The sequence below is a fragment of the Callorhinchus milii genome, unplaced genomic scaffold (assembly GCF_018977255.1).
Source record: "Callorhinchus milii isolate IMCB2004 unplaced genomic scaffold, IMCB_Cmil_1.0 Scaffold31, whole genome shotgun sequence".
Lineage (NCBI taxonomy): Eukaryota > Metazoa > Chordata > Chondrichthyes > Chimaeriformes > Callorhinchidae > Callorhinchus > Callorhinchus milii.
The window spans coordinates 183,654-201,165 of record NW_024704772.1 but is presented as its reverse complement, the minus strand read 5'-3'; the positions used below and the strand labels follow the sequence as shown (position 1 = coordinate 201,165).

At 47.0% G+C, this 17,512-nt stretch overlaps 1 protein-coding gene and 1 long non-coding RNA gene across 2 annotated transcripts; one reads left to right on the top strand and one right to left on the bottom strand.

The window, feature by feature from the left end:
• Nucleotides 1-812: 812 nt before the first annotated feature.
• Nucleotides 813-14,439, top strand: LOC103189770 (transmembrane serine protease 6). The gene is given in 19 exon segments (XM_007910277.2): nt 813-1,011; nt 1,480-1,603; nt 3,247-3,386; nt 3,950-4,017; nt 4,426-4,586; nt 5,258-5,299; nt 5,878-6,082; nt 6,450-6,586; nt 7,460-7,572; nt 8,067-8,176; nt 8,454-8,596; nt 9,164-9,175; nt 9,178-9,261; nt 10,645-10,758; nt 10,993-11,109; nt 11,778-11,943; nt 12,482-12,753; nt 13,132-13,265; nt 13,477-14,439. Coding segments are annotated over 19 exon segments (2,400 nt in total). The 5' UTR covers nt 813-924; the 3' UTR covers nt 13,648-14,439.
• LOC103189771 lies at nt 6,593-16,888 on the bottom strand. Its single transcript, XR_489094.2, has 3 exons — nt 16,842-16,888; nt 15,196-15,273; nt 6,593-6,666 (listed from the first exon to the last, which is right to left on the bottom strand). It is a non-coding gene; the product is annotated as an uncharacterized LOC103189771 (long non-coding RNA).
• Between the last annotated feature and the right edge of the window lie 624 nt (nt 16,889-17,512).

The window sequence follows — 17,512 nt, the reverse complement described above, 5'->3', positions numbered from 1 at the left end:
ATACCTGCATTTGACACTGCACCTCTGACATCTCAAAGTGCTTCACAAGAAACTACCAGCAAGTGTAGTGACTGTACATTTTTCAGCAAAGTCCCCCACAGCTAATTACCCCAAGAAACTAATTTCTCTTTCCTAATACCCCGCAGGATAATAATAATAATCCTTGTATTTGATATAGTGCCTTATCACGTCTTCGAGACGTCTCAAACACTTCACAGGATATACTGTAAAGTGAATTGACTGTATATTTTGCAGCAGCCAATTGCGCACAGCAATGTCTCACAAACAGTTGTGGATTGAGTGACCAAATTATTATTTATATTGAAGGGATTATTACACCCGGAAAAGCGATCTGCCAATCAACTAACAACCGGGTTCCTACTTTCTGTTAGGTTAACAGGCGTGTGTGTGGAGTAAGGAAATTTGCCTAACGTTTCGTCCTGTCCAGGACTCGAACCAAGTCATCTTGCTTGCGAGGCGAGTGCTCTATAATAATACTCCTTGCATTTGATATAGCGCCTTATCACGTCATTCAGACATCTCAAAGCGCTTCACAGCTCTAACCATTGAACTACAGGATTCCATACCTCCGGGGCACTGGGATCCTGTGGAAACCAGCAGGTAAACTGTTTATTCCCACATTACCTGTTGACTCAGGTGTTGGATGAATTTACTGACACCTGATCTGTTCATTGTTATTGTTGCTGTTGTTCCTTTAAATCAAGTGAAACTCCTCCTCACTTCACAGCCAGTGCAAATAGCACAGGAGGCAGTTGTGGCCTGACTATCGATTAATCTCTGAAAAGAAGCAATTGCAAAATCTATTTTCCTGTCCTGCCAAAGTCTAACTGTCCCCCTGTCCCTGGGCGGGCTGAGGGAGAAGCTCGGAGTGGGAGGTGGTGAGAGACAGCGCTGCCCAGCGGGATGGATTCTGCACTAAATTCACAGTCTGGTGTCTTTGTCATCTCAGCCAGTGGGGCGGCTGTGAGCACCAGCGATGGCTTTCAAACCGTGAGTACCTCAGCCTGGCTCGGGCTGCCACTAACACAGGGTGCTAGGCTCAAGCTCTTCCTGTCTGTTACACTGAGCTCACAGTCAAGGCTGATGCTCCAGTGCAGTGGGGGGGGGGGATGGGGAGACACCACACTGTCGGAGATGCCATCTTTTAGATGAGACATGACATTAAATCGAGGTCCCATCTGTGGTCTGTTCAGGAGGAGGCCATTCAGCCCTTCAAGCCTGTTACGCCAATCTGTAGGATCATGGCTGATCTGTACCTCAACTCCAATTACCTGCCCTTGCCCCATATCTCGAGACCCTGACCTAAAAAATATGTTAAAGATCCTGCGTCACTGTCAGAAATACAGAGAGAAGCATCCTTGTCATCAAACAACTTCAGATTCCTTGAGAGAGAGAGAGAGAGAGAGAGAGCGTGACGAAGGATCTTGTTGTTTGATACTGGACTGTGTGTGCTCTCAGGTCAAGGTCCCTTTCATATCGACAGAGAGGATGAACAAGAAACGTGCCACGCTGATCTCATTGCTGGTAGTGGCTGCGGTGCTCGTGACTGTCGGAGTTCTCCTCTGGTACTTTAAGGGTACAGGTACTTTCACCTCCACACCCTCCTCCATCATATCACAGTTCCTCTGTACCAGCCGGGGACAGACAAATCCCCTCTAAAGTCACCCACCTGCCCTGTGTTTCCTATATCTCAAACCGTGATCGTGTAGTGACTGAACCTCCAATCTCCCCCCACTCCCCCCCAGCCTGAGCTCAAAGTCCTAGAGCAGAGTCTGAACCCACCCACATCCTCCTGAGTCAGAGACAAGAACAAGCGACTGACAGGCTGACACGAGACACTTGTGTTTGTTTCCAAACATGGAGACATTCAATCACAGTGATTATTTGACTCTGAGGGTTATTGGGACATAGTCAACAATAGTCACAGCAGAATCCATTATAGCTGGTCAGGGAACAGAGTAAGTCATCTCAGCATGTCTAAAAGCTCTCCCCACCCCCTTCCCTCAGCAATAACCGTTGGCTGATGTTGTTTCAAGGGCAGCCAGTGTTTGAGTAACTTAGGAGATGAGCTCTGCCACTATGCATGGCAAACGCCAGATATCCCGTCTGTCACTGACCTCTGTTCCTGGGACACTAGTTACTATGTGCTCATCGAGGCCAGGGGAGACCAACAACTCGCTCACTCTCACACTGTCTCACTCGCTCACTCTTACACCAGCTCCCTCTCTCTCACTATGTATGTCTATTTCTCAATGTGTGTGTTCCTCACTCTCTCTCTGTCGCTGTGTGTGTCTCTCTCGCTGTGTGTGTCTCTCTTGTGCTATGTGTCCGTGTATGTCTCTTGTTTTCTCTGTCACTGCGTGTGTCTCTTACTGTGTGTGTCTCTCTCTCCCTCTCATTCACTCTCTCTCTCACGTGTGTGTGTGTGTTTCTCTCTCTTTCTCTCACTTCGGTGTGTGTCTCTCGTTTCTCTCTCTATCACTGTGTGTGTCTCTCTCATTATGTGTCTGTCGCTCTCTTTCTCTCTCGTGGCAACTCTCTCTAACAATGCATCGCTTCATCAATACTGTGCGCAATTGGCTGCCGCGTTTCGCCCACAGAATATACAGTCAATTCACTTTACGGTCTATCCTGTGAAGCGCTTTGAGACGTCTTGAAGACATGATAAAGCGCCGTATCAAATGCAAGGGTTATTATTATTACTGAGCTGGACTGTGAGCCCAATCCCACACGGTGTGACACATGCACTGAGTGCAGACAGGCGGAGGCAAGTTTTCCTAATTTTTGTTTGTCACACTATTAGCAATAACACCAAACAGTTGGGGGTGTGGGGGGGGCTAAGGCAGGTGTGACAATGTCCCTACGCCACCTACAGAGAGAGCCTTTATGAGTTCTGTTGCCAAGGTAGCAAATAAACCTCCTTCCCCCGTGCCCCCAACCCCACCAGTCAAAAACACCGAAACTGCTTTATTATTAATAATAATATGTTTTTAAAATGAAAAGCGTGAGACATGATCATTCATTGAAGAGATATAAACAGCTGGGCTCAGGTTTCTGTGCAGGTAACACAGCAGCTTGTGGTAAACACAACAAGTTGCTTTGGCTTAAAGGGCCTTGGGGGGACGGCGGGGGAGGGAGACTCCCAATTATTTTATCTTGGAAATTTCCTTACAATTATCACACTCGTTTTCATTCCGAAAAGTCATGCTATTTTATTTTCTCCAGGTAGAGACAAGGTGGACGTGACAAAGGTCGCTGTACATTATGTGGGAAAACTCCACGTTCTCAACAAGGACCTGGACATCAGCTTCACTGACGACTTCTTAAAGGAGATTAAACACAGTCTTAAAGATGTCAGCAATTTTGTGAGTTCACAAGATGCTGTTTTTTTGCCTAAAGGTTAAAAGCTAAAGGCTAATCGAGGGGATGGGACTGGGATCAAGATCACCTGCTGAACGAGCAATGATGTGCAGTTACAATAATAATAATCATAATAATCCTTGCATTTGATACAGCGCCTTAGCACGTCATTGAGACGTCTCAAAGCCCTTCACAGAATATCCTGTAAAGTCAATTTACTGTATAATACTAATAATATATAAAAAAATTTATTTTTTTTAAATAATCGATTTCCTTTGGAACTCTATCCCACAGTCCCTTCACCTCGCTCCCTCCCTTGCCTCCTTCAAGGCCGATTTCAATACCCTCCTCTTTAACCTCGCATTCTGCCACCCTTCTACCCCAACCCACTGCTTGGGTCCAAATCCCTGACTGTCCAGCAGCTTGGGATGTCCTCCCGACATGTAAGGCACTGTGTAAATGTCATTTGTTGTTGTTGATTTCTTTCTTCTTCAACTGCAGCAAAGGCTCCCAGGTAGATCATTGCTCCTCACCCCTTTGTCTCTCTCTCTAAATGACTGTTTTTCAGATTGACAAAGGATTCAAGGCCTCTGACCTGGAGCCGTACTACAATCAATCAAAGGCCTTCACGCTGGGGTAAGTGAATTATAAGAGTCCCGGCTCCTCTCCCTCTGGAGGTTTTTTTTGGACTTTTCTTTTGACCAGCCCGGTGTCTGACACATGCGTAAACCCATCACTGTGCTTAAGAATCTCCAAACCAAGCTGAGAATTCCATCCTATACACGGAAATCCCAGAGGTAGATTGTTGGAATGGAATGTGCTTTATCTCCCACAAAATATACACTTTACGGTTTATTCTGCGAAGGGCTTTGAGACGTCTCGAGGATGTGATAAGGCGCTATATCAAATGTAATTGTTTTTATTTTCAGAGGCAGGCTCTGCCACTGATAAGCGCTCTGAGACACTATCCTGCGTGGAGGGCTCTAGATAAGTGTATGCTGATGTTGTATTATTATTCACCTCTGGGTGTTGTTTTGGCTGCAGTAAGGGAAGCCTGCAGGTGTATTTCTGGATGGATTTCCGGATCATAGAGGAGGACCTGGAGAAACTGACAGAGGAGGTGGTGGGGGCAGCACTGAACAAGCAACTGCAGATGGACGAGGAAGCAGATTATGTGATCCAGCTAAACTCAACCTCTATCATCGGTCAGTGTTTCCCAAACAACCTACCCCTACCCTACCCACCATCCACCCCTCTTAATCCCAACCACCATTATCAGTCAGTGTTTCCCAAACAATCCCGGGTCGAGGTTAAACAGAGATGCCATCTGTGTGTGTGGTTGGATGTGAAGTGTCCCAAGACACTATAGGAAAAGAGAAGTTTCTCTCTCCCAGTGTCCTAGCTCACAATCCCCCAGATCCCCCAGACATCTCTCCCTTCAAGGTTGTTTGTGAGGCCTTGCTGTGCAGCCACTATACTTTACAGCAATTCCCTGTCAAGCACATTGAGATGTTATGGGCGCTGTGTCAAGTGAAGGGATTATTAGTTCTGACTGAATAAGATCTGAGCTAATCTCCCTCACCGCCCTTGTCTGACCTGCTTCCACACCTACGCTATGTCACAACAACAACTTGCATTTAGAAAGTGCCCCTCACGCAGGGTAGGGTCCCAGAGCGCTTAAATCCCAATTAACCCACAGGCCAGTGGTAGCAATTCAAAGCATGACACAATTCTGGTGAATCTGATAATTATGAGCCAGGAATTCTCACTTGTCACATCTCCCCCTCCCTGTCGTCTCTCTTTACACCCCTGCCTCCAGCCTTTTGTACATCTGGGCTACTTGACGAATAGCTGAGTCTGTCTTTCACTTTTACAGAGATGTCAGAAAATCAACTGAGAAGCCTGGTTGCTGCTTCAGGTAATGGAAGTGTGATTTCTGTGTGACGCTGTTACTGAGACAAGCAGTGGGAGCAGCGAGACTGAGCTAAGCTGAAGGTCTGGTCTCCATCACTTGCTCTGTGTGTTTGTCTCAAATGAGATGTTAAACCTTGCGACCTTGTCGGTCGGCGCCTGCTTAGGTGAACTGTAGACACTGTGGTGCACCAGGTTAAAAAGGTGTCTCACAAACCACCACCCAAATGCCATGCTACCCCCGCAGGCTACATCAGCTTCAGGCAATAAACAGGGTGCCGAGCTCCAAGAGGAAGACAGCATCTCCCTGAGTCACTCTCTGACACACACACACACATAGACACACACGCAGACTCTCACACCCACTCTCGCACAAACACACACAACACACACAGTGTTTGCTTTGACAGTATTTTTAGGACTGCTGGATCCATTCAAATTTTCAAGCCTGAGGTGGATACATGTTTAGGTCAGGTTATCCAGGGATATGGGGCAAAGGCGGGTAATTGGAGTTGAGGTACAGGTGAGCCATGAATGCTGAATGGCCTCCTCCTGTTCCTCTGTTGTCTATCTTTCTCTACCCAGCCTCCCAGCAGTATGGCTTTGCTGACCTGCAGTCCCCCGTGTACCTGTCAAGCTGTGACTACGAGGCCACTAGCTGCTTTTGGCTGTTACAGGCACCAGCAGGCCTGATGATCCGGCTACACCTGGAGTGGATCAAAGCTTCCTGCTACGACTCACTCTTCATCTACAACCAGGTCTCTGCCAACGACCAATCCCTCCTAACCTCGTGAGTCAGTGCTGTCTGTGTCACTTCCGCTGTCCATTGTACATTGATGTAAGTTGGAACCCACTCATTAGTCGATTGGCAGATCACTTTCCCGAAGATAATAATCTCATCAAAATAAAAATATGGTCACTCAATCCACGACTGTTTGTGGGACGCTGCTGTGCGCAATTGGCTGCTGCGTTTCGCCCACAAAACATACAGTCACTACATTTTACTGTAAATCTTGTGAAGGGCTTTGAGACATCTCAAAAAAGTGATAAGGCGCGATGTCATTTGCCAGGATTATTATTATTATTACATTCGGTCTCTCTGTATCTTTCACTGACCTGGGCCTGGCTCACTCCTTCTCTCTTCCCTTTCACTCAAGCTTCTACCAATGCAGCATCCAGGAGCCGGAGGTGAACATCTTCTCTTCCAGCAACGTGATGCTTGTCATGTTCAAGCAGGCCGGTTACAAAGGCTACGATACCTTCCAGCTCGCCATACAGGCCTTCCCTGTGGTCGGTAAGTCATTCGGACACCAGACTGAGCTCAGCATGTCTGTCCTACTCTGTGTGTCTCTCACTCCAGGTTTAGCATTATATCTGAAACACAATCATAAAAGTCATTTCATCAGGTGTGTGGTTTACATTTCAAACTGAGTCATTTGTGCTCTCGCCTTGAAATCAGCAGTTTTGTGGTTTCAAGCCCCAAGTCAGGAACTTTGAGCTCGCAGTCTAGGCTGGTACTGTAGAGAAGTGCTGGGGGGAGCACTGCATTGTTAGACACGATCCTTCACAGATGTTAAACTGAGACCTGTTCAGGAGATGGTTAGAGATCCCGTGGCTCAATTCAATAAGAGAAGGGAGTTTTAGCCATCGATTCCTCAGACTAATAAAATCGGTCATTCTCTTTATGGTTGATTGTGGAACATTGCCGTTGCACAAACTGGCAGCCAGGTTTGTCCACAACAACAACAAAATTGCATTTGTATAGCGCCTTTCATGTTAGGAGGACGTCCCAAGGCGTTGGACAGAGTTGCGGAGCCGAGCTGAGGGTCGGGGTGTGGGACGGTAGGAAGCGGGGAGATTGAAAGCACGTGTTGAAGAGGAGGGTCTTGAAGGTGGCAAGGGAGGGGGCAAGATGGAGGGACTGCGTTCCAGAGGGTGGGTGCAGAGTGGCGGAAAGCCCGCCTGTCAGAGAAAGGTGGGGGACGTGAAGCAGACAGACACAAAAAAAACTGTGAAACGGTTGAGGTCATTTCAATGGAAGGAGTTACCTGGAACCTCCGGAGCTAAACAGGATTCTTTTCCATTACATTCCCCATTACACATTGATGGGGACCGATTGATCGCAGACAGTGCCGTTGATGTATTGTCTTTTACCCGTTCTCTCTAGCGTGCACAGCTAACATCACTCTCACAGCGGGATGGCACATCCAGGGCAACCAGAGCACTCCCTATTACCCGAGTTATTACCCACCCAACTCCCACTGTGTCTGGCATTTCACTGTAAGTACAGCATCCTGTCACTGCTTTGCTCAGAGAGTCGGAGCTCAATGTTTGTTTATTTCTCTCTCATTTTCTCCCACTGTGAATGTCTGTCCTCGGGAGCTGGGCTCCATTGTTCATTCGTAAGCTCCTTCGATGTGAGATGGCGCTGCAAGGATTATTATTCAATTTCCTGCTTGGATTCCTTTGTAAAGTAATCCAGTGAATTTTTTTTAACCAATATCGAAAAACAGCTTCCAGATTGGAAGTGAAACTTAAGTATCTCCCAAAGAATTGTGTGCCCTTCTTCTTAAATGTGAAGACAGTGGTCTTGAGGCTCAGACACTGAATTGTTCTGCCTTTTCATTTATCTATTGTTTCACCAACAAAATGTACAGTCAATTTACTTTACAGTATATTCTGTGAAGCGCTTTAAGACTTCTCGCAGACGCAATATCAAATGCTAGGATTATAATTATAATTCTTATCAGACACTCACACTGTGCCTCTGACAGGTGCCCTCTGTGGACTATGGCATTGCTCTGTGGTTCGAGGGTTATGAGCTGGACTCCCCACTCTTTACTGAGACCTGCACCCAGGGCCAATGGATCATTCAGAACACAAAGTGAGCTGAAATCTACTTTATTTCACTGTCACGTGTCTGTCTTGTGTTTTATGGAAGGGAGAGTTTTATATAAGGCAGTTGTGAGGTTTATGCACTCTGGGATAACCCTGGCGATGGGCTTCTGTGTGCGTTATCCACACCCAGCTGCCCACCAAAATATATTGATTGTTTTAAATTTGCTCTTGCTCCAGCTGCCTCTACCCAAACTCTCTCCCTGTGTGATGGTAAGGCCTAACCTTGCTACCCTGACATCCCCAATGCTCTGCTCCTGTCTCAGGTTCTGCGGGAGGCGAGTGCTGCAGCCCTACGCACAGAGAATCTTCCTGGTCTCACCCAGCACCACCGTGACCTTCACCTCTGAGACCACCCTGATCGGCCCCGGCATTCAGTTCCACTACAGCCTCTTCAACCAATCTGACCGTACGTCTCGTCTTAGTCCCCTCCCCAGCTCCTGACATCAGTGTCACTGCTTCCCTTGCGTTAGCCAATTCTTCTCGGTTTCCAAATATGTGAAGTAATCCATCACAAAGGCATTGGCTGCTGAGTTCGCCCGCACAACACAGTCACTACACTTTACAGTATATCCTGTGCCACTTTTTGAGACATTTCAATGAGGTGATAAGGCATTATATAAAATGAAAGGATTATTATTATTAATCCTTGCATTTGATATAGGAATAATTCCTTTTTTTTAAAAAAATGTCAGCCCTCAATCCACGACTGTTTGTGGGACGCTGCTGTTTGCAATTGGCTGCTGTGTTTCGCCCACAAAACATACAGTCAATTCACTTTACAGTATATCACGTAAAGTGCTTTGAAAAGTCTCGAAGACGTGATAAGGCACTTTATCAAATGCAAGTATCATTTTGTTGTTATATTATTGAGCCGCTGTGGTAGTGAGAATAATAACTGTCAATAATTCTAATCAGTTATTGCTCAATGATCATGGTAACAATGATCCCAGTGACACGCACTGTTTATTCACAGCTTGCCCTGGGCAGGTCTGTGCTCAATCAGCGGGCTGTGCGTGGTGACCTGTGATGGTTTGAACGATTGCCCAAATGGAGTGGACGAGATTAATTGTGGTAAGCAGCAAGCCCAGGGCTCCTCTGGCCCACAATAGGACCCAGCCGAGACCCAGCCATGGCTACTGAATCATGGAAAGTACTTCTGTGCCATCTCGCTCAATGGGAATTTACTATTTCCACTGAGCTAGTCAACTTGACAGCGTCAATTTAACATCATCACTAGGTAGGCAAGTTAGGAGAATGTTACTTAACATACACATAGATCAACACATACACCAAGATACATACATATCAACACACACACATACATATCAAACACACAGACAGATATCAATATACACAGATATCAACACACACATACAGACACAGCTATCAACACACAGATACACTCACACAGATATCAACACACAAAACACAACTATCAACACACACAGATATCAACACACATCTATAGATACACACACAAATAATTCATAATAGCTTTTAAAAGGAGAGAAGGCGATTATTTGAAAATGAGAACTATATGAGGGTATTTGGGGGAGGGCAGAGCAGGGGAATGGAAAGCAGTTAAATGATAGGCAATATAAACTGATGGTACAATCTTAAAGGAGGTGAAGAAACAGAGAGACCTGGGGTTTCACATAAGTACATTTTTGAAGATGGCAGGACAGGCAGATAAAGCTGTTTTTTAAAAAAAGTATACGGGATACGAGGCTTTATAAATAGGGGCATAGAATACAGAAATCGGGAAGTTATGATGAACCTTTATATAAAACACTGGTTAGGCCTCAGCGAGAGACTGTGTTCAGTTCTGGGCCCCACACTTGAGGAAGGATGTCAAGGCATTGGAGAGGGTGCAAAGGAGATTGACCAGAATGGTACCAGGAATGAGGGACTTCAGTTATCAGGAGAGGTAGAGAAGCCAGGATTATTCTCCTTGGGGCAGAGAAGGTTAAGAGGAGACTTAATACAAGTTTTCAAAATTATGAGGGGATTCGGTAGGGTGAACAAGGAGAAACTATTTCCACTGGCGGGACGGTCGGTAACTCGAGGGCAATTTAAAATAGTTGTTAAAAATAACAGAGGGGAGGGTGAGGAGAAACGTTTTCACACAGCAAGTTGTTCGGATCTGGAATGCATCAACTCAAAGAGTGGTAGAAGCCGATTCGATAACAAGTTTTAAGAGACTTAATAGAATTAATAATTAATATTAATGAATAATAATTAATACTTATTTGGGGAGGCCAAGTTTGCAGAACTATGGGGAGAGAGCGGGGGAGTGGGATGGATTTAGAAGCTCTTTTAAAAGAGCCAGCAGACACAATGAGCCGAATGGCCTCCTTCTGTGCTGTATAATTCTATGGTAGGCACAGGCCATATAATCTGTTATTTCTCTATAAAACCCCTGACTCTCTCTTCCTTTCTCTCTCTCGCCCCCAGTGTGTACCGCTCAGTACCAGTGTGAAGAGGACACGAGTTGCATTTCCTACCACAGCGTTTGCAATCAAGAGGATGACTGCTCAGAAGGAAGTGATGAGACGGACTGTATCGAGGGTAGGTGACCGGGCTCTCAGCTCTTCCCAGCTCTGTTTACAAGACTATTACACGGTTTTCTCTCGGGAGTATTTTACCCGTGCTGGAGCCGTGTGACTGTATGTAACTGTGTTTGATTTTGTGCAATTCTGTGACAGTATGTGATGTTCCCAGTAACTGTACCTGATTCTGTAACTGTACGTGACCACATGTCAATTGCGCGTAACGGTGGCCTGTGTTGTGTTCCCTGCACAGCCGTGCCCTGTACACAATTCACCTACACGTGCAAGGACGGCTCTTGCATCAAGAAGCCAAACCCGGAGTGTGATTTCAAATCCGACTGTCAGGATCTCACCGATGAGCAACATTGCGGTAAGAGGTGAAGCTGTCAGTCAGCCCCAAAGCTGGGTCAGGTTTGCGAGGGGAGAGGAGGGGAAGTGAGGCACAGCCTTGCCATCAGTGACAAGTGGCCCCAAGCAGTAGTACTATATCACTGTGTCCAACCACACCTCCGGCTAACGCAGATATGTCGCCGGCCTCTCACAACTGACAAAGCTTTTGGCAAAATCATAAACAACAAATTACATTTACACAGCACCTTTCACGTCAGGAGGATGTCCCAAGGCGCTGGACAAAGCTGGGGGTTGGAATCACAAGAGGTGGAGGGCAGGGAGGGTAGGCATAGGAGGGTGACCGAAAGCGTGGTCCAAGAGCAGGGTCTTGAGATGCGTCTTGAAGGAGGCAAGGGAGGGAGCGAGGTGAAGGGATTGTCGGTTGCAGTTCCAAAGGGTGAATTAACCCAATCTTAGTGGGAGGAATTCTTCTTAAAGCCACACTACTGCCCTCAATTGATGACTGCATTGCCCTCCCGTGTAAATTACAACATCAAACATTACCTATAGCCCCCAGCTCTGGCTTTACTGTGAGTGTGTGTGTATGTCTGCGTGTCTGTTTAGTGTGTGTGGTGTGTGTACGTATGTGTGAGTGTAGTGCGTGTGTGTGGTGGCCCTCTCATCGCAAACCTTTCTCACTCCCCTCAGACTGTGGACTGCAGACCCCTTTGCAGAGAATTGTGGGGGGCACCAACTCCACGGAGGGTGAGTGGCCCTGGCAGGCTAGTCTCCAGATCAGCGGCTACCACGTGTGTGGGGGCAGCCTCATCAACGAGCGCTGGGTCCTGTCTGCCGCTCACTGCTTCTTTGACATGTACGTTCTTCCAGCATTTTACTAACAACTTACAATGTCCACAGCACCTTCCACATAATAATAATAATCCTGGCATTTGATATAGCACCGTATATGTCTTTGAGGCGTCTCAAAGTGCTTCACAGGATACACGGTAAAGTGCAGTGACTGCATATTTTGTGGGCAAAACGTAGCATTTTGGGGGGGAAACGCAGCAGCCAATTGTGCACAACAGCATCCCACAAACAGTTGTGGATTGAGTGACCAAATTCTTCTTATTATTTTAATTGAAGGGATTATTACCCCTGAAAAAGCCAATCGACTAACAACCGGGTTCCTACACCTGCTAGGTAAACAGAGGTTTGTGCGTGGAAAACTTGCCGAGTGTTTCACCCTCTCTACCCAGGAATCAAACCCAGGTCCTCTCACTTGCGAGGTGGATGTGCTAACCACTGAGCTACAGGACACGGTGTACAACGTACACACACCTGTCATGTAAAGGAGACGTGGGTGAAGCTCTGCACCATGCATGTTGACACGGCGCCCCTTCTCTCCCCAGCTATCAGCAGCCATCGTTCTGGACGGTTGTACTTGGGAAATTCAAGCTGAACGTGCAGAGCAGCACTGAACTCGCCTTCAAACTGCTGAAGATCGTCAGACACCATTACTATGACGATTACACCAACGACTACGACATTGCTCTGCTGCTGCTAGACCAGTCCGTGCCCAAGGGGCCGTATCCCTACCCCATCTGTCTGCCCACCCGCACACACGTCTTCCAGGCTGGCTCTGTCTGCTGGGTCACGGGCTGGGGAGCAACGAAGGAGACTGGTAAGTCAGGCACGTAAATTCGTAACAAATCTGCGGAGAAACTACTCCAGTGAGCATGTAGTAAACATATGGAACAGGCTCCCTAGGGAGACAGACAGTGGGAGCAGAAAATGTTGTTTGTTTCAAGAACAAATTAAAGATAGATTTCTGTTAAACAATACTGTCTGGGGATACAAGTGTCAAGCAACTGCCAGGATGGACCTTGGTCTTCTTTCGTCCAACAAATGGAGTGAGTGGCAGTTAGAACTATGCTGAGTAGCTCTGATTGTTACACATAGGGCTATTACCTCACCACCTTGTGAACACAAACACACGCGCACACGGACCCCAGTCCCTGTTCTCCACAGGACTGATCATCTGTCTCTCACTTTGCCTCAGGTAATGTTGAGAATGTGCTTCAGAAAGTGGACGTCAAGCTGACCGATCAGGCCACATGCACAAAACCTTATACGAACATTAGTCCCAGAATGATCTGCGCTGGCTACAGGGAGGGCAAGAAGGATTCGTGCCAGGTACGTCCCGTGCCTTTCCACAAGCTACTCATTGAAGTCGTACTTTGTGTTGCCTTAAGTGCTGTGGGACGCTACCCTGAGTCACAAGCTGTTGTTGTTGCTGTGTGTCTGTCAGTGATGCCTGGGGAGGGAGGTCGAGGAGACACCAGTATCCAGGACCAGGGTAACCGAGTGACAAGATAGGCACTGACTTCTCTTGCTTCCTCTGCAGGGTGACTCTGGAGGCCCCTTGGTATGTGAGGAGACCAGCGGGCGATGGTTTCTGGCCGGGGTGGTGAGTTTCGGCATTGGCTGCGGCCGCCCTGGCTATTATGGTGTGTACACACGAGTGACCAGGCTGGTGGACTGGATTCACTACATCATCAGCGAGGGTCCGCTCTGAGCGACAGGACCACAGACAACACAACGCCTGCCGTCAGCAGCCCCCACCCCACCAATGCCAGGCCAATCCCACCTCACCCATTCAAAGGGGACTCTTTCATTGGCTGTTACAGTGCGACATGGGGGGAGGGGGAAGAGAGCTAATGCTAACCACAATTATATATTCATTCATATTAGAAACAACAGGAGGCCATTCAGCCCACCCAGCCTGTTCATTAACAGGAGGGGTTCTGCCTTTTCCACCTTTATTTTTTACATTCCGGAAGATCTTTTAATCCCATTCCCTGCCTTTTCACCTCACCTTTAACCCACGAACTTCCCACGACTCTGGTTTCCTAGCGTTCACCCTTCTTTGTGTAAAGAACTGTTTCCTGATCTCACTTCTAATTTAACATCATCCCCAGACAGAAACCAGCCCCTATCTAGCTCGTCAATTACAGCGCCTTCCAACATGATATGCAAATGATATAACTGCAATTTGTTGTTGTTGATGATTTCCTTCATTGTTTTAAACGCCTCAATCAGATGCCCCCGCATTTCCTCTTTCATTGACAGAGCAGCACTCCGAGACCCTGCCCTGCGTGAAGAGCACTATATAAATGGCAGTTGTTGTTATTGTTGTAGGACAGGCTGAATGGCCTTGTTTATTGATAGACTGGATGATAGAGTTATAAAGCTTGAACCTCTTCCAATGCTGCTGTTAATGGCAAATGCTCTTTGTTCAGATACTGCTCATTGCCCATCACCATTGTATATAGTGTAATATAAAAATAAATAAAAATCATATTAATAATGTGGTCGCTCAATCCACGACTGTTTGTGGGGACGCTGCTGTGTGCAATTGGCTGCCATTTCGCCCACAAGATATACAGTTAATTCACTTTACAGCGTATCCTGTGAAGCGCTTTGGGACGTCATGAAGACGCGATAAGGAGCTGTATCAAATGCAAAGATTATTATTATTAATATAGAGAATTGTACGATGGTCGTTTTCCTCACAGAATGCTGTTGTCGGCTTTCGTTTAGCAGAGACCCTTTCATCCATTGCAACTGAATGATTTCAGATTGGAGTGTTCTCAGCTAAAGCCTCTCACACCAGAGTGTTCCTGCACCGTTCAGCTATTTCAGCCACTTTGCCCTGAAACCCTGGAAGTTCCATCTTCAGATCATATTTGTAGACCTTCCTCTCTCTCCCCGACTCGGTGTCAAGCTCCACCATTGTTAAGTACTCCGAGAAGCTGTCCCATGTGAAGAATGTTTATACGCAGACACGTTGTTGTTGTGAGAGTATCTGATATAATATACAGGAGGGTTATACCAGTGAGAGTGTTCATTACTGGAGGCAAAGGCAAAGAGAAGGGCTTGTTTTGCTGGCTCTCACATTGTGGTTAAATATTTACCCCACCTTGTGTAACATTCTCTTGGCCTCCTCTTCCCCCCCAACCACCAGAGGGTTATCTAAATAATAGCGACACTGCAGATGCTGACCTGTTTGTTAAAGGCAGCACCACCACTCCCCCGCCCCCACAGCCGTCTGTACCATGGTTACCTGTTAATCTCGCTTTGCTCTCTTTCACCAGTTTGATCAGCGGCCCCATGTTGTAGAGCTTGGCTTGATCCAGAACCCCTGCAAAACAGAAGGACTATTGCAGCATCTACAGTGTACTTCGCTCACAGACAACATAGACAGCGCAGGTGCATACACACTCACCACATACACAGAGTGTACATATACAAACACAAGTCATGTACATGTGCAACGCATATGACCCACACCATGCAAAACACGCGTGTAGGCGCGACGCAGCGGCACACACAACAGACTCGCTCACTAAGCTGGCACCCTCAGCACAGCATACACACGTGATAAGACAGACACTACATGGAATGCCAGGATTATTGCATGGTTCAGGAGCAAACCTGACCTGGGAGTAGTGAGGAGCACAAGGAACGTTATAGTTTAAAAATTACCAGCAATAAACACTTCTCAAGCACAACAGCAGAAGCTTTGAGAAGCTTAGCCTCAGGCTCCTCACACACGGGATCGTTTATACTGTCAGTGAGATCTCCCTGGTTTTAGCTGTCAAAACGCAGCCCCACACATTCACACCAGGACGCTCCGCTCCGCAAGCTCAACATTCCTGAAATTGGTAAATAACGCTCCTGAGGATTCAGAGTCAAAATAGTTTTGGAACATGGGAGACCTCACTGCCAATGTCTGGGGCCCCCGAGTCTTCCTCACATGTCCAGAATAAGACCCAACCTCAGCACAAATCTACACAGAAAGCAATCATAAACCCTCACCGAAGTGACCATAACCAACAGCAAACTCAGCCTCCTGTTGGCTTAATATCAGCCAAGTCAGAGAGTAAATACCACCAAATAATATAATGGATCAGACTCCCTCGGGAGGCAGTCGGTGGAAGGAGAAAGTGTTGTTTTTTTTCACGAACAAACAAGACAGAGTTCTGTTAGGGATAATATCCGGGGGAGACCGTATATAGTTTGGGACACGACATGTCAAGCGACGGTCAGGTGGAAAGCGAACTGGAATGGATGGACCTTGGTCTGCTTTTGTCCAGCAAGTTCTTATGTAGTGACTGTGGGTGGGATTTACTGTGAGATGTAGTGACTGTGAGATGTGTATTTGTTTGGGATGTTTAACAGCTGAGTAGCCACAGTGGGGGGTCAGTCTGACGTCTCAGCTGAAGGGCGGAATCTTCTCACCAACAGCACATAGAGAGTTTAACCTTCACCCACGTCAGACCCTCACCCCCCGGGGGGTGTGTGTCACTCTGTGTGTGAGGGTTCATGTGCGTATGGGATTGTGCGAGGGTGTGAGGGGGTGTGTGAGGGGGTGTGTGGGGGTGTGTGTGAGGGGGTGTGTGTGTGTGGGGGTATGTGTGTGTGGGGTGTGTGTGTGTGGGGGTGTGTGTGTGTGTGTGTGTGTGTGAGGGGGGTGTGACAGAGTGTGTGTGAGGGGGTGTGTGACAGAGGGGGTGTGTGAGAGTGTGTGTGAGGGGGTGTGTGAGGGTGTGTGTGTGAGGGTGTGTGTGTGAGGGGTGTGACAGAGTGTGTGTGAGGGGGTGTGACAGAGTGTGTGTGAGGGGGTGTGTGTGAGGGGGTGTGTGAGGGGGTGTGACAGAGTGTGTGTGAGGGGGTGTGTGACAGTTGGTGTGACAGTTGGTGTCTCACCACTTTGACGGTTGACGTTCGCGCGCACTCACTGCACTTCCGGCGGCGCGAATTGGTTCTACTTCCTGTGGCCCTGGAGGGGCCGAGTGCGCACGCGCCAACCCCGAGCCTGCCACCTGCTGGTGACAATGGTCACTGCTCCTCCTGTCGGTCTGAACCTGAACTCTTATTGATAATAATCACTGATGATCTTTAGTTATTTGTTTAGCTCAATTATATTTAGTTTAACTTAATCTGTGGAAAAAGCTGTTTATTATACCGCATTGTTTTATTCTCTGCCTTAATCCTATTTGCTTTATGTTTTACTGATGATATAATTTTATTTATTGGTAATATTGGTTAGGTATTTAATTAAGCTGATTATGTCCTACAAAACCTTATTGACACTTATGAACTGGCATATTCTGTAAAGCGCTTTGAGATGTCTCGAAGATGTGATTAAGTCGCTATATCAAATGCAAGGTTTATTATTATTATTATTATTTGTGCTCAACAGTAATTGTTTTCAAGGGTAGTGACGGTTTATCCTCCCGTTCTCCCTTGCTCGGCCTCCAACCCTGTCATTATCCCACGTGAAGGTGTACTATCTAAATAAATGCTTTGTGTATTCAGCCGAAGCCTGTAACATGTAAATTTGTACTTGATCTGAATATCAAGGGTACAACAAATTG